This window comes from Erithacus rubecula, assembly GCF_903797595.1.
Source record: "Erithacus rubecula genome assembly, chromosome: 3".
Taxonomy (NCBI): Eukaryota; Metazoa; Chordata; class Aves; order Passeriformes; family Muscicapidae; genus Erithacus; species Erithacus rubecula.
Genome location: NC_136689.1, coordinates 90,310,790 through 90,330,607, shown reverse-complemented (window position 1 = coordinate 90,330,607; position 19,818 = coordinate 90,310,790). Strand labels below are relative to the sequence as shown.

The 19,818-nt window shown below is 38.2% G+C and overlaps 1 protein-coding gene across 6 annotated transcripts in view; it reads right to left on the bottom strand.

Annotated features, from left to right (window-relative positions):
* The window catches only part of MBP (myelin basic protein), a 106,036-nt gene that overhangs the window by 73,164 nt on the left and 13,054 nt on the right, over positions 1 to 19,818 (bottom strand). For 5 of the 6 annotated variants that reach the window (XM_079301081.1, XM_079301085.1, XM_079301086.1 and 2 more), the window contains one exon: positions 7,959 to 8,032. In XM_079301081.1, coding sequence (XP_079157207.1) covers positions 7,959 to 8,009 — 51 coding nt within the window. In that variant the 5' untranslated portion in view covers positions 8,010 to 8,032. Of the gene's footprint in view, positions 1 to 7,958; positions 8,033 to 17,081; positions 17,427 to 19,818 lie in introns of those variants that run through there. The other variant, XM_079301084.1, reaches the window with a different exon arrangement.

Genomic DNA, 19,818 nt, shown 5'->3' with positions numbered 1-19,818 from the left:
AGCTGGCTCGAAGAGAAAGTAATTATTCTGGTGGATAGGTGTTGTCAGAAAAGTGCAAATTTTCTCTGCTTTCTTCTACAGTGTTCACACCTTCCTAATCAGGCTGCCTTTAGCTGGCCATCTCTTCACTGTTTCTGAGCACTGTTAGCAGCTAAATACTACTTCTAATACCTCAGAAAAATCAAAACAATGCATTTTGATTGCATCAGAGGTGCTGGCAGAAGGCAGCATGCAGGAAGAAACTGGGTGAAAGAAATGGAGGAAGATAAAGGAAGGAGCTAGATGGATAAGTTAGCTATGACCACAAAACCGAAACAAGAAAAACCCCAAATGACTCAGATTTCAACGTCACAGTCTCAATTTGTTTTTAGTCAAAACATCTCAAGTACACTGGTATTTCCATAATTCATCTGAAAATGTCTGCACGACCAAAGAGTGAATCCATTCCTGCAGCTCTTACACTGAACTGGAAAATCTGAGGACCCAGAAATGGTGACTGTTATTTCAATAAGTGCCTCTTTGAAGATACATCTCACTGGTGACAGACTTGCCAAGATTTCTGTGTCTCTTGGGTCCTTTCAATGATTTTTGAGCTGAGTTCTGAGCAAGCTGAGTGCCCTCAGGCCTCCCTAAATTCAGCTTTCAATTCTTAGTCCAGCCACACCAGCCTCAACATCAATCTGTGGCACTGTGACAAAAATGCAAGATTTCCATTATTGCCTTTTCTTGATTGCAATTGATCCCTTTAATCATGCAAGGTAACTGGCATGTATCTTGTGGCTTTCAGCTCTATGCAAACGATGATATCTTTATGGCCACATCTACTGCATGCTGCACTGAAAGATCACATTGTTTTTAACAGTGAATCTTATCTCAGCAATCAAGAGTAACATTATATTAATCTGCATAAAAACTTTACAGTTTCCTTTTACAAATTTTTTTTTTTTTTCTCCTCTAGCAAATGTTACCAAAGTATTTCCACTGACTTAAACCAGACATTCTGAAAAAGTTAAATAAAAAGGAAAAACATTCTGTGGCATTTCTGCTCAAAGTGGAAAAATCAATTTCTGAACTGTAGCTGCAGACAAGTTAAATTTATTCACTGTACAAATAGCTTCAATTACTCAAGAAATTCAACTTCTGAAGAAAAAAGGAAGTCACAGTCAGCAATACTTCACATGGGAAAGCCCTACAACCTTTTTCTTTTGATGTCCATTACACACTTGCTGAATTTACATATTAGAGCAAAATTCAAGTCAGCTTAATGGGAGACCCTCTTTTCTCATGGCAGAATATTTAACAACAGACCTGAGTGTTTTGACTTTGTACTGATGCATGGAGTAGAACTATGTCTTACAATTTGCACAGCCAGTTGCATTATCAGAAACACAACTGTGAGAAATTGAGAATTAAAATAAAACAACATGGCTTCAGAACTCTGCCTCACAGCTGCTGCCCAGGAGCATCAAACACCACCCAATTAGCAGTAGGAGGAAAAACATGAGAACAAACTTTAAAGTGCAGTTTTGACAGGTTTTAACACTTCAGTAAGTGCTACAGGGCAGGTTTGCCAGTCACTGTCTTAGACACTGGAGATTCTGCTGTGGTTTGACACCGGATACCCAGAGGTAAAGCTTGGCCATTTCTCTACATTTCACCACAGCTTATTTTACACGTGTAACTGCATCTTAAGGTAACACATTACTGCAGAAGAGTTTTTAAGCTCTTCTCAAATATGACCAAGGTCAAAGTAACAAATTAGAATTTTCATTGACCCAATTTTAGAGTGGGTAATACAACATCACTGCAGCATGCTGACCCAGGACCATCACAAGAGAGGAAGGAAGACACTGCTCCCTTTCATGATCACCATGTCACTTTACTGCTTCCTCAAGACACAAAATATCAACCACTTTCCTTTCATTTTTATGGCATAAAGATGCCAAAACATTGAACAACGTGTTCTCAGGCTGAAGCATGGGCTGATTTTAAAGTATCTCAGCAGCTAGAACAGCTCACAGTGAGTTCACAAAGAATGTCTACTGCATTACATCCCTGTTCTTCCAGCTCCTTGCTAATTTAAGTGGCACTGGCATCAAACTCATTTGACAGGACATTAATCTAGTTCTGCATCAAAGCTAACAAGGAGGGAACTGTAGAAAACTACCACAAAAGCATGGCATCTGAAGCACAAGACCTTAAAAAAGTACAGAGTATACTTCTTCCTTTTAGTCAGTTCTGCACACTGAGGGTGGGAGAACAAAGTCTAAGACCCTGTCTCCTCCCCAGCCAAAACCACAGTGACTGCACCTCTTCCTTTTACACCCCTGCAGGCTTAACCAGCTCAAGACCCAAACCAAGAAGCACTAGGACCAAGCCATTGCACGCACAGCAGAAAAACATACTTGCAACTTATTTTATGCAACCATTACCCACACATTTACTCATTTTTTAATTGAAACACAGATCTAGTGATATACTGCCATGGTTACAGAATTCAGACAACTTCTTTAACATGAGCAGTGAGCCCTGTGGCAGGGCCAGAACTTGCATCTCACTTGCACCTGCCTTGCCTCTCTCTCATCTTTTAACTTTTCCACCCATTTCTGGCACTGCAGAACACTGTGCCTTCAGCAGCCTTCACATGCAACAAAGGGAAACACGGAAGTGTAGGAATATCAGCTTCAATTCAGAGACAGTTTATCATCCTCACAAAATTTCTACGAGCTTGCTAAATTTCAGACATGAGAAAGATTAATTACTGCAGCCACAACTGACTATACTAAATTCAGAACCCAAAGAGTTTAATGGACAGTGAAGTACTGAAACACATTATCTGGATTTAGACACAGGTTGTTCCTTTAAACTTCATAGGAGAGCTATTTGCCCACTGAAACATCAACACAGACTTCTGATACCATACTGAGTGCTGGTGTTAAGGTTAATTTTTGAGGACAGATGTCACAGCTACTTCATGTTTGGTGTTCTCAGAGGTTTCAAACAGTACAGCCATTTGTGTATCACTATGGCATCATCTCACCAACAGAAGCACATTAGTGCCTGAAGGCTCCACTCAAGGTCTCCAAGCACTACTATTAATACAGAATGGCATTGTCTCTGTCCCAACAAACCACCCAGTTAGACAGCATGAAGGCTGGGAAATGAAATAGGAAGACAGAGTAAGCACATGAGGGTTTGCTCAAGGGCAAAGCTAGGCTGATGGCAGAAAATGAGGAAAACAGACATCTATCAAATTCAACTGGCATTGCTGAACCTGACTGCCCAGAACTTCCCTTCACACCCTTGAAGGAGATTTGCCTGTTCCAAAAGCAGCAGTTCCTTGTACCAGGCACCAGCATTACCAGACACTGGTTGGTCATAAGGATTCTACAGAGCATTTCTAACTGTAAAAGTGATGGGTGAAAATGCTATCAAATCTCTCACAGGAAACACCAGTGCTCTCAACATTTTACAGTTTCTTTCCCCTTTTTTCCTTGCTTTCAGAAAACATACTGGCTCAAGGGGGAGTGTTTTAATCAATTCATCAAATTGCAATAAGAGTTCCATAAGAGTTCCTGTGTTCTTTATTGCTTTACAGGAAAGAGTAAAACTCTGAGAAAACACACAATTACACTGGAAATTAAAAAAAAAAAAGCTATACAACTTTGCTAGGGAGAAAAATCTGAAAAGTCTTCATGATTAATTTTGTATGGTAATAAGACTATTTCTTTTCTTTACTTTTTACAGAAAAGTGCACCTCAGACTTCAAAACCCATACAATCTGAATGCCATATATGTCTCAAACTGCATGTACTAAAAAATAATAAACTTCCATCTTACAAAAATAACACTTCAGAGCAATTAACTAAGCAAGTAAAAAATATTTCATCTGTTGTTTTTTTCCTTTTTTGATAATTTATGATGCATAATAAGAGGAAGCACCTGGCAAAAACCACACGTACAGCTCAGCTCTGTAATCAGCCTAAGCCATAGGAGGTAGTGAAAGCTTTTATGCTTGCAGATTTCTGAGCATATATGAGATGAACAGTTCAACTACCATCATGTGACAGTCATCTTAAGAATTTCAGCTCCCTTTCACCACGAAGGGAAAAAATTTTCTGTCAGTGTTACCAGACTGCATCCTTACACAGGGTGCAAATTTCAGAACATTAGCAAGGCAACAGGGGGAAAAAAAGAGGAGAGAAAATAGAATCTCCTCCAAAGCAGCACAGGAACCATCTTTTGCTGATACATGCTCACTGAAGCAATTTAGCTTGAACAAGTTACACTGAGTTCTCCTTAAACACTGGGAAACAATCAGTTTACTAAAGTTAAATCAGCCACTGCAAAACACATTATAGAATCTAGGTACATCACAGGGCAATTAAAGGCAAGATTTTGTCATAAGTACACTACCCAGCAAGGCTTGGTCATTACTAACAGATTATTTTTAGTTCAAAGAAAACATTAAATTACAGACTGAATGCCTTATCATCACTATGTCTGTTTTCAGTTTTGACCTGCAACTACAATTCTCAAGGCATTTCAGAGCTGGGTACCAGAAGTGGCAATTGGGTTTGGTTCCTTGCTGGTTTATTACAGCACATCCCCATTACCTAAAGGACATGAACTAGTTAGATAATCCAGCATTTCCCACAATCTAACATATCCCAGCCCTGTGTAAATTTCTGAGCAATCCCTTGACATGGCAGTGCAGTGGGTTTTGATCTTTATTACAGCTCACAAGCTTGGTTTCCAGCTCCCCACAGTACTGTGTGACCATGGAAACCAGGCCACTTGGACCAGGTGCTTTTGGAAATTGCTGTGGAATAAGTGGGACAATGCCAGAAATCTTCCTTTCAAACCCCTGTTCCTGAACAATCAATGACATTAAGGGCAAGTTTTGATAGATAGCAAGAAAGTTCAAGGACTTTGGGATGGCAGTAAAGTGCTGGACAGTCCATTCTTTTTGTTATTGTTGTTCTTAGACACATTTATGCAAAGTTCAAACTCAAGTATTAACACTAAGAAGAAAGTAAACAAAATGAATGTTTAAACATTTACTAATGCATTAAGCAGATGCAGTCTAGTACCATTCAAAGTAAAAGTAAAAGATAGAATACCGGGTTAATTAAGGAATTTTTTTGTATCTTACAAAACTCTAAAAAATGCAGATCCATTAAACACAAGAAAGAAATGTCACAGAAATTAGGTGGTGTGTGCTATTGCTGTGAGTAAAACAGAACTTAGATCCATATTATTTAGGTCAAATATTTTTCAAAGCATTCACTTAACTTCACAGTATCTCATTATTTATTAAGTAATCACTGTAGCTTGCCATATTTATATATCAAGAGAAGAACAACACTTGGAAGGAAGTGTCAAGCATGGGAAGCCATCTTAATGTCTTCTGTAAATTTCCTAATTTGAAAGCATATTAGTGTCACCTTTGACATTTCATGAAGTAATTGATTTCCAGAAGTTTGTTTCTAATTTTGTAATTAAATTACACAAATTTACTGAAAGTAAAGCTAGATGTCAATTCAAAAAAACCACCAAACCAACCTCAAAGTAGTTGCTGGATTAAAGGACATTCACTGGGCAGCCAAAACTGTGACTGCTGAAGTTGGCATCAATCTCTTTAATGTCACTTCACACACAATAGGTCTGAGGAGAAATGGTCTACCAGTCCAGGAGCAGTTCAGCAGCTGCAAATGTGACCTCAAAGGTTCAAAGAAGCTGCCTAAAATCATGGTTTTTCCTTTGGACCTACAGTCTTGGGAAAGGACTTATAGTGAACAGCCTGGAGAGTGAAAGCAATGAAATTTAGAAAGATCCTTGGTGACATGTTCACCTCTTTCAATGCAGCTCTATTACTATGAGTGAGGAGAAGCAGTTCAGCATTTCCACTGTAGCCTCTGTAAGCCTTCAGCAGGTCTAGGTTAGTGTTCCAATCTACAGTAACATTGAACAACAATTTAAAAAAAACTACTTCAACTTTGAAAAAAAGAGGGGGAAAAAAAAAGCAAAACAAACTGGTTTGGTCAACACAACCACTAAGAAATTTAATGGTACCTGAAAGAACTTAATCAAGAATGACTAACTATAGGGAATCCATAGCAATGCTTTAACCATGTAGTTCCTCATTTTAAATCTATGGTCTTGTCATTTTTTGTGGCATGGTTACTGTTTTTGATAAAGGGAGATCATGCACATTTCTGTGCATGAAGGGAGATTTTCATCAGGCACTGCCAATTTGAAAGTTTAGGGGTTTGGTGTTTTGGTTGTTTGACTCTTTAGAAGGATGAGCTAAGGACAGAACATATTGCTACAGTACTAAGTTCCTGCTTCACAAAACAACTTTGGTAAGGAAATTTTATTTTGATTTTAGAATCAAGTGTTCTTCATGAACTGATGAGGAAAAATAAGGAATTTTAAAGAATTACAGGAATCCAATTCCTTGTAGTTCTGTCCTATACACCAAGTGCAGACTCGTGGTCACCTGACTCTCACTCACCACCACAGAATTTGCATCTCTTGCTTAGGCTGTTACAATTTGAATAAATTTTTAGCTTTGTGAAGCCAGATGTGTCCCACAACTCACCCACCTGCCAATGCATCAAACACATGTGATCCCACAGCAGGAGAGAAGATATCATGTGTTTCTTTTAACCAAACTTTATCCTCAAAGACAAAAGCAGGAGGTATTTGGTGCACTGCAGCCCATCAGGCTGTGTAAACTCCATGTATCACACCTTCAGGTTCTCACATTCTTACTCAGAAAGGATCAAAATATTTGGCTAAATGTATCTGTTTGGTGCATTTGACTCTGCTGCTCAACAGAGTTTTTTAAAGGGCAACTCTGCAAGACCAGCCACAAGACAGCAGCTTGGGATTCATACTATTGTTTGTACTGAAACTTTGGGCCACAAAAGCATTTTGCAGAATTCTGCAACACAAAAGATGTATGTAGCCAGCTGTCCTCTGTTCCTGCTGCTTTCTCCCTGCTCCTCCTGTGTGACTATACATTTTCCTAAAGGAGCTGGCAAGGAACTAAAAATGCATGAGTTCTAGTTTGTATACCTTTTGGGGATAACTGCTTATCTGCCACAGCAAAGCAAAATACCCACATTGCTCCAGATAAAGCCCAGAAATATCTGTTTACATCTTATGTCCAATGCAAAGGGCAAGAGATTTATACAGTGTGGGCTTAGACTGTAAACAGTTATTTTTGGATGAGGATGGGTGGAGAGAAGATAGCAATAGCTAGCAACTAGAGTGTTATTTTTTTAAACATATAAATATATAAAGATGTTCTGTTTTAAGATGTGTGAAATCTTTTCTGTACAACATAGAAAAACAAATAAACAATATATTATCTCAAGGCAAACAGAGTATCACGTTATGTGCAGAATACACAACAGTGTCAGCAGACACTTAGGAATCAAATACTAACTTTTCATGAACCTTTTGACAGTTCTCATTTTTTCTGCCTCTAGGGAGGGGATTTTAAAAGCTGTATCTCCTTGGACTGACTATCTTGTCCTTTAAAAGCCTCTCATTATACCTATTTCTTCATAATGTCTTATGGATGAAGCCAATTTTATTGCCCAAATGAAAAACTGTCAACACACAGAACACAACTCTGCTCATGACTCTTAAAAACTCTAAAATATCATGATTCCAAGTCCCTTTCATTCATTTCCATCATGACTGTGAAGATTATTATCAGCTATGGATCGAACATCACTTCTCTCACTAAATCATTCATCAAATATTCATTTGGCCACATCTCCTAGGACACTTTTAAAAACATGGTCATTTTACAGTGCAAAATACAAAAAGTAATGATAACAGTGATCTGGTAAACAACTACTGTCCTAAAGCCCCCCTGTATTTCACATATTTCACATACATATTTCCCAAGTGGCACTCTCTCTTCAATTTTCCACACTCACCTTGTTGGACTTCTCAGTGCTATGGTCTCGTTTTCCTGCATGGTTCCCCATGATGGATCACCAAACTTTAAATTCTGAAAAGATAAAAACAAAACAGCATTTTTGAAACCAATACATTCATAAAGAAACACAAATTAATTTTTAATATGACACATAAAAAAGAAATTTTTCACATACAATTTTTACAATCCAATGTAAAATCTGTGAAAGATCCTAAGGAAAAAAAAAATGCTTATCTAGTCTATTTTGCATGTTTACACAATATAAGAAAGCTTTCCTACTTCTATTAAAAAAAAAAAAAAGATAAAAGATAGGGGAAAAAATGTTCTTTTTGAAATTTGCACATAAAACAAAACTAGATGAGAAATTAGGCAGAGGCCCTGTCTTTTGATATGTTTTTAATAACAAACAGTGCAGTGTGCATGAAATAACTTGTAAGTACAAACTTCCATAGAAGTTCGAGTAAGTTCTTTTAAATGCACATTTACCATTATATAAACAGCAATTAGTGAAAAAACACCATGCTAACTGCTAGCAATTTGCTGTGGAGGTTAGAACATGTTTACAGCTCTGCTTTCATGATGAGCACATTAGAAAGTAATGCCAGCTCTTTCTTTGTATTTTCTGGCTCATCCTGTCATATCTCAGCTCCAACAGAGCTTATGTAGGTTAAACCACAACACTCAAATTTCAGCTTTTAGAGCACACTTGTGGTTGTGCCACATATTTCTTGTCACAGAAGCAGGTGTCTGCATAGGATCTTGCAACTGCTGCCTTGAGATTATTTGTGCATCACGACATTTGAAGTAATGAAACTTAAAATTACATACATGAAGTCAAGCAATAGCCTATAAAAACTCATATATTGTTAAAACTCCAGCTACATGCACTGATTTGTATGCAAAACTATTCTAAAGACAAAAACTTTGCTTTTGACAAAGTACACATCTGTGATGGACAGTCATAAGTAATCAATCTTATTTTGTATCTCTATTTCATCTTTTGGAGAGACTGATAGATCTATTTACATGCACATTTCACCACCCCCACCCAACCCCAAGTGACAAATTTCAAATTTTGAGGATGTACAGTGCTCATCTGGCAATTCACTGAATTCAATTTGCTCTAAGTTCCATGCTATCACTGTATCCACTTAAATAATTCCTCACAAAAATCCATTTCCAAGATCTCACAAAATAAAATTTAAAAAGCATCCAAACTCAGTAAATGGACTCAAGATATCATTTATTGCTAAATTGGAAACAGATTTTTTTAAACCAGCACTATCTCTTGCATGCAAGATAACAAAAACCAAAGGCAAAAAAACCCTCTGATTTCCATCTGTGAGATCAGCACAACCAAGTCACCCATTTTTGATGTTCTAAATTTTTTCAAGGAAAAACACAAATAAATACGCTGGGTTTCAGACCTGAACTGGCTTTTGCTCTACAAATTATGAGTAGCAGCTCATTCCTCATCACCTACTTCCCAACATAAGGAAAAGTGGCATACAAATCCAAGAGATGTCTACAGCAGAATACAAAGGCAAATATTCTATGTGTTATTCTTCTACTCATTTATCAAAAAATTAACTATCAAGTTTGGTCCATAATGTACATATGTTTAAGTACACAGATGATGATGCCAACATAACATTTGCAGACCAGATCTGTGATCCTGTCCTCCTGCCTCCCCTTAGCCTCCCTCATGCCTTTGGAATAAAACTCCAGGAACAAGCACCCTGCACCCATAAAACACTCACAACTAGATTTCATTTTCTTTTTTTTTTTTTTTTTTTTTTTTTGTTTTTTTGGGTTTTTTTTGTTTTAATGCATAAATGAATGCAGATGCTTGAACTGAAGTTAGCTACAGGTAACTGCTATTAATTCCTCACGTAGCAATAAAACTACTTTTAAGCCAAAGGGACAAAAGCAACCAGCATCTAGTAAGGGTATCCTAAATGTTACAGATTTCTTCATGCTACCTATTAAACAGAGAAATCTAAGTAATCCTTTGGCAAAGAAAGGTTTCCAGGAATCTGACATGAATTACGAAACTGTATGGTGCCAACTGTTCTGTTGATATCTGATTAGGAAGCAAAACCATACACATATGCAGCATTTACAGCAACAAAGACTTAATTTTTCACTTAAATTTTCGCCATACTGCACAGTTTCTACCTGTGCCAATCTTCATGCAATGAGTTGAGTCATTGGCTTCAATGGGATTACTCATTTTACAATCTTTGTAGGAACTTGCAGCCAAGTATTCCAAACATCTCAGCTGGAAAAAGATTCATATTTTCTTTTTAGTCACCTTCATAATGTACAGTTGCCAGACTAAGCAGCTCTGTATGGAGAAACAGCTTATTGCAGTTCCTAAGAATGTCCATCACCTGAACAGCACTCTTCTTTTACAGAGGAATCCATGGATGGTTCAGCACTGATGAACAGCCACAGTCATGGTGCCCCAAGCAATGAAGAAATGCAACACCTTCCTCGAATCTCACATGAATCACACCTCTAACAATAAGTTGCCAAAACAGGCCTGCACATGAGATCAAACTTATGACAACAGCATTTGCCAAAAGCCTTCCTTGTGAAATCCTGCAAGTTTTGTAAATCCTGTGAGATGACAAATTTGGCACGTGACCTTGAGTCACAAATGAGAGGGGCCACTGCATGCCTGCAGTGAGTGAAGTTACATCAGCAGCTCCCCTGTAACACTCCCCATCAAGAGCTGCTGGCTCCATATTAAAACCACCTGAGATGCTCAGAAAATTAACAGCCACATGAGTAAACTGATTTAACAGGACTAAAAGTTGAAAACACTTCTGCTATCTAAAAACTCTTCAGGGTGAAGTGAGTGAATTGGGGCAGGAAGCTGCCACCAGCAGAGCCATCCAGCTGCCTCAGCACGATGCCACAACCACCTACAGAGCTGAATCAGCTCTGCTGCCATGACCTGGCACTTCCCAATCCATACAGCAGCAACTCCACCTACGCCGGCTGCTTTGGGTAATTCCAAAAACAGCCGAGGGATTTTGCCTGGGGAGATGAAATAAAGTGTCTCCTCCCATCAATCCACCTTCTTGCAGTCAGTCTAACAGATAACCTGGTGGAAGCCAAGCCAAGCAGCTTTCCCACGTTCTTCACAACAGGAACCCGTATTTCAGCTAGCACCAACTGCAGAAATGCCAATGTCTTACTCAAGGAGAAAAACTTCTATTTCCAAAACTCAATACAAAAAAAGAGATGGAAAAACCCTGTTCTACACAAAACACACCTTTAAAAATATGCTTATGTTGGCATAATGTTATTTATCTTTATCTGAGCAGTTGATTAAAAATAGGGTTTAGAAACATATATCATTGTAGCATTTTTTTAGCCTAACCTAGATTCTGGTCTGCCTGTCGACATTCGCAGCTAACCAAGTAGTACTGATCATCTTCCCATACACACCCACTGTCCTGTAAAGAAGTTTATGATTTAGAATTTTCACTGAAAGGCACAAAAACATTTCCCCAAACCTTCTGACTATAACAAGAAATTCAATGGCGTTACTTTCTGCAGGTTATGCAGTTGCAACATTAAAATTGCATTTTCTTACTCACAGGAGCCTGAAAAAAAGTTCACCTGTGTAGTCATCAGACTTTAAATAAGTGATACTGTAATTCAGGAGTCAAAACAGTCTGCAAGCCAATCCACATGGAGCACTTTTATTGAACATTAATGGTTACTTCAAATTAAAAAGCATAAACTACTGAATGTGTATCACAGGATGCTGAAAATGGATGGTTAAATATGATCTTACCTCTTCCCACATGTTATGACTCAACAGAACTACACGTAATAATAAAGGCATGCAAGGACTTACATATTTACAGGTATCAGAACGTAATTACTACCTTGTCTAGGAATATGTATTCATCACAGACTGATGCTGAGTAGTAGTGCAGAGCTACAAGTGCTCCTAGTCTTACTCACACATGGGAAGGGTAATCATAGAACATAAAAATATTTGAGGAATTTACTTAACTTCCTGCTAAATTCATAACTATTCTTATTCAAGTAAATATGACTTTTACTACTACATTCAGATCTTACTAGGAAAAAAAAAAAAAGTGTAATTTCTTATAAGAAATGTGCAAGTTCTCTATAATTCTGGTAGCTCCCTAATGTAAACGCTTAATTGCAAACTTACCCAAGTTTTGGTGGGGTTTTTTGTTGTTTTGATTTGTTTTTAAATTTTTTGTGTTTGTTTGGCTTTTTGTTCATTTTTGGTAGTGTCAGGTCCTGGTTACACAGCTTCCTGGGAAGCAAGCTGACACATTGCACAGCAGTGGCTGCCAGCTAGACACAAATCCTTGAGTGGTTTTTTTCAGGCTCTCAGTGTGATACACATCTTTGCAAGGAAGCCTTTCACTTCATCTTCCTTCAAAACAAGACTGAGACACTGGGCACACCTCATCTGTTTCTTCAGAATTCCCTCATTGTGGTATACTAGTATTCCAACTCACCCAGGCAGAAAACCTCCAGCAGGCACAAATGAGTGACCTGCAGCTAAATCCATCAGCAGCCACAGCTTTCACAGCCAGATGTGATCTATCAAGTAACAAAAGTAACCTGCCTCATGGACAAACTGCTCCCCAGGAACCCCACCCTCTTAGTTCAGCTGTTAAATTATTCCATAAAATACAGTGCCTTAAGTCCCTTACAAGTTTCATTGTCATTTAACACAGATTTAATTTTTCATTATTGTGAAAGGCTTCAATACTTCTTAAATCAAATTTTATTTCACTTTTGACTCCCACAATTATATTTCTCTGTAGGCAAAACCTATTATTCCAGACATATTTCCATCATGAATTATCAAAACCAAGATCTCAGTAATGACCATAGCCTATAAATCATAATAGTCAACAGGAGTTTAGTACTTAGAGATGTATTTAATTATGCTTGTACAGCATATCACAGTCCTGACCTATCTAGGTATTACAGCAATTTTCATGTTTACAGATAACTGAATGTACCTTAGCAAGGACACTAGGCTGAGAAAACCAACCCCTGAGAGATTGGCCAAGATCTGAAACACTAATTACCTGAGAAAATACTCTCTAGTGTTGCTCAGTAATTTACACACACTTCATGTATCATTGGAAAAGACATCTAAATTATTTGATTTTCTCTAAAATTTTCTAAAACACTATAGCACTACAACAGTGAAAGAGAATATATTTTGTGAAAAAATATTGTTGCAAACTATTTCCTAAAATTGCCATAAGGTAAGCAGGATTCAAGGTTTAAGAGTTTACTGACCACTTTGATTATCATTTTCCTCTAGTGCCAACAAGAAGGATATTGCACATTGTTTTTTATAAAAGCATGGGATTTCCAGGAATCTCACCTCAGCATGCTGAGCAAAGTCCTAACTTGATTATAGACAACAGTGAAATTACAATGAAATTGCTAAGCCACATATATTTATTTTCTGTATCTCAGGGTTTTTTTTCTCCCTTCAAACCACTCCACTCTCCTTACTAGAATACCATCGGACCTGCCCCACCCGCTAAGAAAAGATGTAATTTTAAAACAAATTTCTCAACAGAGCTTTTCTGCTTCCCAAATGGAAAAACACTCCCCTAAGGTCACGTAGCACAGGCTGGTACCTACACTCCTTTACACAAACAGAAATCACCAATGACCACAATCATTTGGCACTAGCCACATGTTTACTGTTTGTCTTCAAAACACTAAGATTAGCAAAGCCCTGTGAACTCTGCACCAATCCACCTGCAGGGTCATAAGGAAATTTCCTTAATCACCTCCAGTGCATCCGGGGAGGGAGCCAGGTAGGACCCCAAAGCCTTGGGGCAAGGTACAGGTACACCCAGCACCTCTGAGCTCCATCCCTTCTGCCTGCTGCACTTCTACCACTGTCCCCACAGCTGCTCTTCCCTAAACGTGGATTTCCTTGTAAGCACTCTGGCACTGCTCTTATACTTGTGCCTCTCAGCTATTCCCAGTCTAGGGAACAGAGACAAGCACACACATACACCTCCCTTGAGTGCGTACATCAAAATGAAATGGTGAAATGGTGCCCTGCTACAAAACTAAGACTGATTTGACTGTTTTTATCTCAGTCACTAATACAAACAGGCTCACTTAATTTGCTACATGCTGTCTTTTATGCACAACACCACAACAAAATAGGCTGGGTGTTACTACATTCTTTTTCAGATAGGTTTAGGTCTACATGGCATACAATAGCTTGGAGCTAGGACCAATTTTTCCCAGCTTTCTGAAAAGGATCAGACACATATTCATCAGTTATTTTTTTCATTGTGCTCCAGAGACAAAATAATTTGATACTACAGTAAAATTAATTATCTCATAAAGAAAAAGAGAAAAAAAGGAGACAGAGAAAGTTATAAAGTTTAAGAACAGAGACATATCATAGCCTCATTCTATGTGTTTGTAAGATATGCAGTAGACCCCTAAGACCAGTGTCTTCCACCATCATGGTTTCTAAAGTACCATATTTACTTTATGAACACACCTCCATAGCTGGGATCCTCAACATTCAGACTCAGTGAGTCAAAAACTAAAAGTCAGACCTTTGTCCTAAATTCTCAAGTAGTTTTGCAAAATAGGAAACACCACCCAAGAATATACAACCCAATTGCAGTATTTGGAGAATGAAAAAAAGAATTAGATCCCTTTTCAAATAATGGAGAATTTCAGGCCAAAGTAATATTCTTGCCAGTACCACAGGGGAAAAAAAAAAAAAAACCAACCAAAAATTATAATTGTTTGTTACTTGAAGACTTTCAGTTTCTGAGATTAAGGTACTCTGAACACAGACAAGACCTAGTACCTCTTTTCAGATAAAAATTTTAAAATACCAAGAGAATAAAATGAAGATATATTTGATAACTCACTTTTTTCCTGTTCTCTGCTTAGAAAAACCAGCCCTCTCCAAATGTTGCATGTATATTCTCCCTTTCAAAGTGAGGTAGGTTACCTAAGCTTCCCAGAGAACACAGGCACTTTGATGATCAGTATTTCATTCACACTTTGTAGAGACTGATGACAAAATGCACACCTGCAGTTCTAAGCACACATGAATTAAAGGCACTGTATGCCTGCTCCTCTGATATTCAACAGACTGACAGATGGAACCAGGAGATGATTCACCCCTTCAGACAGCATCAACTGTGCTGTCAGATAACACTGAATCACTATACCCTTCTCAATTAAAAAAAAAAAAAAAAGTATTTGACTCTCTCTCTCCCCTGACTTCATATATGGTTATCTATACTGCAAACCCATCAACCAACAGATGGATTTCCTCCAGATTCTGCTCTGTAACATTTGGCATGAATGCTGATATTGCAAAAGGGTTTGACTTTCACCATACTCCGAGTTGACTCCCTTTGGCCCAATCTCCTTCTCCACAGTCATGTCCCTCCCTTCCTTCCCATAAACACGCTGCCAAAGAGGCACAAACCCAATGTTTCTTCTCTGAAATTGAAAAAATGCATCCTTAACTCTATGCTTGTCTTTCTTCTTGTGCATTGTGTTTCTCACTTCTTTTTGCCTCCTTTTGCCTGGCCTTATTGTCTGAGCATTCATACATGAAATCATGCTCCTAAAGTACTTTTTAATGTAATTTGTGAAGACTCAATCCTCAGTATTTTGATTTAAGCACATTGAAGACATGCAAGAGCACTCAAAGTTCATGTGGGAGCCTCCTAAAAGATTACCATTATTCAGGGTCCAGTAACACAAACAAGACAACTCTCCTGTCAGAAATGGTTTACTATGCAAGTTACAAATGACATCTCATGAAGCTAAGTAAAGATTTATAAACCCCTACTAAATCAGTAAATAAATTTAAGAACAAAGTAACTCAGAGAGCTGTAGAGAAACAATTTTTGGGGGCCCTAAATGCTTATCTGGAAACACAGATACTATGACCCCAGTTTGGGATTCTCTCTGGTGATGACACATTGTTTTGCTTTCCCTTCCGAGAAGGGAAAGCAAAATTAGTTTTTTGCTAAGGATAATTGCATAGCTGAGAAATAAATCAATTTATCTTTTCAAATGGAATTTTAGTCCAGATGTTTTGGTTTTAATTGTTTAGGTCAGAGGCTCAGCAGGTTACAGTCACTAAGCTGTGAGTTGTCGCACTTGGAATTTTAAATAATTAATGAGTAACAGCAGCTGAAATCTGCATGAGAAACATCACCCTGATGTAATTATTGCACTTGTGTGCTTCTTTAAATATGCTTTCAAGAACTCGTGGCTTGTACTTGAACATTGTCTCATTTTATCAAAATCTTAAATGTCATGTGCTAATGTTGTTTTCCCAATCTTTATCAGGGGTACATTCAAAGCCAATATAGAAACAGTCATTACTGAATTACTGAAGAGAACAATGACAGACCCAGGGGAAAATTTGCCTCTGAACATGAGAATGTTCTAAATGTACACAATACCATTATCTCTCCTTCTTTTTTTAAAAAATACAAACAGATTGTTTATTCCAGGTTAAAAGGAAGACAAAAGCATGTGATAGGCTAAACGCTCGTTTTTTCAGCATGGTTTTCAAATGCAGTTCATCAGTTATTAGCATACAAAAAAAAAAAAAAAAAAAAAAAAAAAAAAAGATAACAAAATCTGGCAACATACCAAAATAATGGAGTGAGAAAATATGTATTTCAATAAGGAGACTAGCAGTGTATTCACTTCCAATCACCATGACCAAAATACATCTCAAATCCACTACATTATTAAGCTTCTATATAATATTTGCAGCACCCACCACACGAATGTCTTGTTCTTAAACAAGTTGCACTTGTCAACTAATTTATTGTTAACCAAATATTTTTTTCAAAAAGAAAATACTGCAAATGCTATTATCTGTGACAGGGTCCACAGCCTCCAGCCAAGAGGGGTTTACCAGACAATACCTAAAGGTAGCAAGGAAGTTCCTTCCCTAAAGGTCTTGCAACATAAGTAGACAAAACACATGACCAGAAGGTAAACCTTTCTCCCATATTACAGATACAGAGCAAAGGCAGAGATGAGTTAAGGACAATACATAAAAAAAAATACTTACAGCCCACTTGAGAAGCTTTGGCAGGCATCAGAAAATTAAATCCAGAGTTGTAATTCTGAAAGTCCGTTCTCAGCTGCTACATAATGCCAGGGTTTGTAATCACAACACACACCTCCTTTCTTCTTTTACAAGTGCTTTGTGGCTTTCAAGTCCTGCCATCAGTCATAAAAAACACTCCAGCTACAACGACACAGCCAAGCTGCTTCACATGATTTTACACCAGAACTCCATCAATATACAATGAGGTTGTTTCTCTGACATCCTAGGTCTTCACTCAGCCAACTTTGCCTCAAACACAGAAAATGTGAACTATCAGGCTCAAGATTATCACAAGACAGAGGGGAAACCACTGCAACAACTCACTCCCTGCCTTTTTTTTTTTTTACTAAGCAGCTATATTAGAAGGTCACCCATACCATGAGATAATAGGCTTGTGATTAGCACACTCACACAGGATGTGGGAAACCAGGGATCGTTTCAGACGATACTGAAGGCAAAGATCAGTCTGGCTTGATCACAGGATAACTGTGAGTCACCAATGTGATATGGCAAGGGGGAAATAGATTTTAAAAAAAGACAGGCAAACAGACCTACATTGTATCATGAGGAAATATTTCCAGCTAAGACAGGGAAAAATTAAAGTCATCACACAAGTCACTAGCATAACATCAGCTGAATACAAGGTACAATTCTGGTCAGCCGTGTCTAACAACATGAATTTTTTACTAGAACAGATGCAAAGATGAGGGGAGCAATAGGAACCTATTAGACAGAGATAAGATTAAAAGCTCATGACATGTCAAGCCTAAGTAAAGCAAAGTAAATGAGTGTTGGAGGAAGAGAAAAAATACACACTGCCCACATATAAGTCTAAACTGTAAGACTATTTCTAGGCATCAGGAGAGCAGGGCTCTGGGAGAACTAGAGGAGACCACAACACCTAGCTGTGTTGAAGGCAGAAACCAAGAGTCTGACCCCTGTACTTCAGGGACTGCGTGAATGGTGTGGTTCTTACCATGGCAGAACAGCCCCAGATGACACAGACCACTCCTGTGGCCTGGGAATATTTCAATCTATATTTCTGAACAGTGTACCTGAAGAACTGGGGTGGGAAGCAGGGGAGGGCAGAGGGGCCTTACCTTTTTTTGAATCTGTTCATATACTGACAACTGACTGTAAAAAAGGATAAAATTTCAAAGCCCCAAACAAAAGAAAACCACAAAACCAGCAACACCCTGGAAAGGGGAAACAGAAATGAAATAGGATAGCTTTTAGCCAGCTGGATCACGCTGGCATGTAGGATACTAGACAAACAGACTTTATTCCCCACTCTGAGCTCACCCACTTTATCCTGTAAGGGATCAGTGTCAATATGGGAGAGCTGTAACTCTCTCTGCACCAAGACAGGCATTTACCGAAGCAAGGGAACGTGACTCCTGCTCAACGGCCTCTGCCTTGGCAGGAAACACAGGTCTGAACCCTTTGGGAAAGAGCTGGAGCTATCTCCATCCCAGCCACAGCATGGCAGGGTCTTGGCTAAGCAGCTCCTCTGCAAGTTTGGGAGCAGTGGCCCTCAGGGAACATTTGTGAGACACACAAAGTCCACCTCTGCCCTCCGCAGCTCCAGGAGCTGAACAGCTGTGAAACACACTTTGTTTGGATGGATATTGGCTTTCAGGAGCCTTTGCTCATTGGCTATGTTGGGTAATATCCAGAGACATCTAATTCTGAGCACCAGACACACTAGGGGTTTCATACAAGGCTCTGTAAGTCTCTTTCACCTTGTTTCCCAAACCATCTACAAACCGACTGCTCTTCTCATAACATTCTGCTGAGACTCTATTCCACAAGAGTCCTTAAAATTCCCTCCTCAAAAACTCTGCAGTAAACACTCCTCCATGGAAATGCAACAATGAGTAACAGTTCCACAGTCTGTGACTGAACCTTTATATCATATTTGCATAGAACAAACTATTTAACAAACTCTTCCAGCAATTTGTTTGTGCATCTCATCATTGACTCAATCCATAAAAGTGCTTCTTATTCCACACCTTAAGAGAGTAAAAACCTTTCAGAAAAGAGATACCAGCTGTGGGTTTCACTGAATTCTTTATGTCTTACCTCAAACAATATCTCCACCCAACGTACTACCATCCAACTCTTAATTCACCTACAGCACTTTCAACAACAACTACTCATGGCATAAATACTGTCATTAATACAAGTTACTATACTTGAATCAAAACCTGTCATTTAACATTCACATGAGCTAGCTATGAGTGAAAGTAATGAGTCTTTTATTTAGTGTAGCATCATACTTAAACCAGCTTTTATTGAATTGCAAGAAATTAAGTTATACCAATAGGTTTTAGCTGATTTATAATGCATTTTAAGTGGAAATTCAGCTATTTAAGTTTACAGTTATGGTAAGTTTGAGATGTTACAGCTAGAGTACTTCACTCCCAAATGAATAATCCCTTCTTTATTTCAATATTGCCCCACTGTGGTCCTTAATATTTAGTCTATGGAATTTTAAGACTTTAAAATAATTCTGAATAACCAAACCTGCTTTTACTAAGCTAATGCTACTGTTTTCATCACCTTATTTTATTTCACCTTATTTTAGTCCATCCAATAACACTAATACATTGCTGTTCATGGGTAAGAATTTATTAGCAAATCCATTCCCAATTTGGTATTTGTGCATCTGCCAAAATTAACACAAATTTCCAAAACA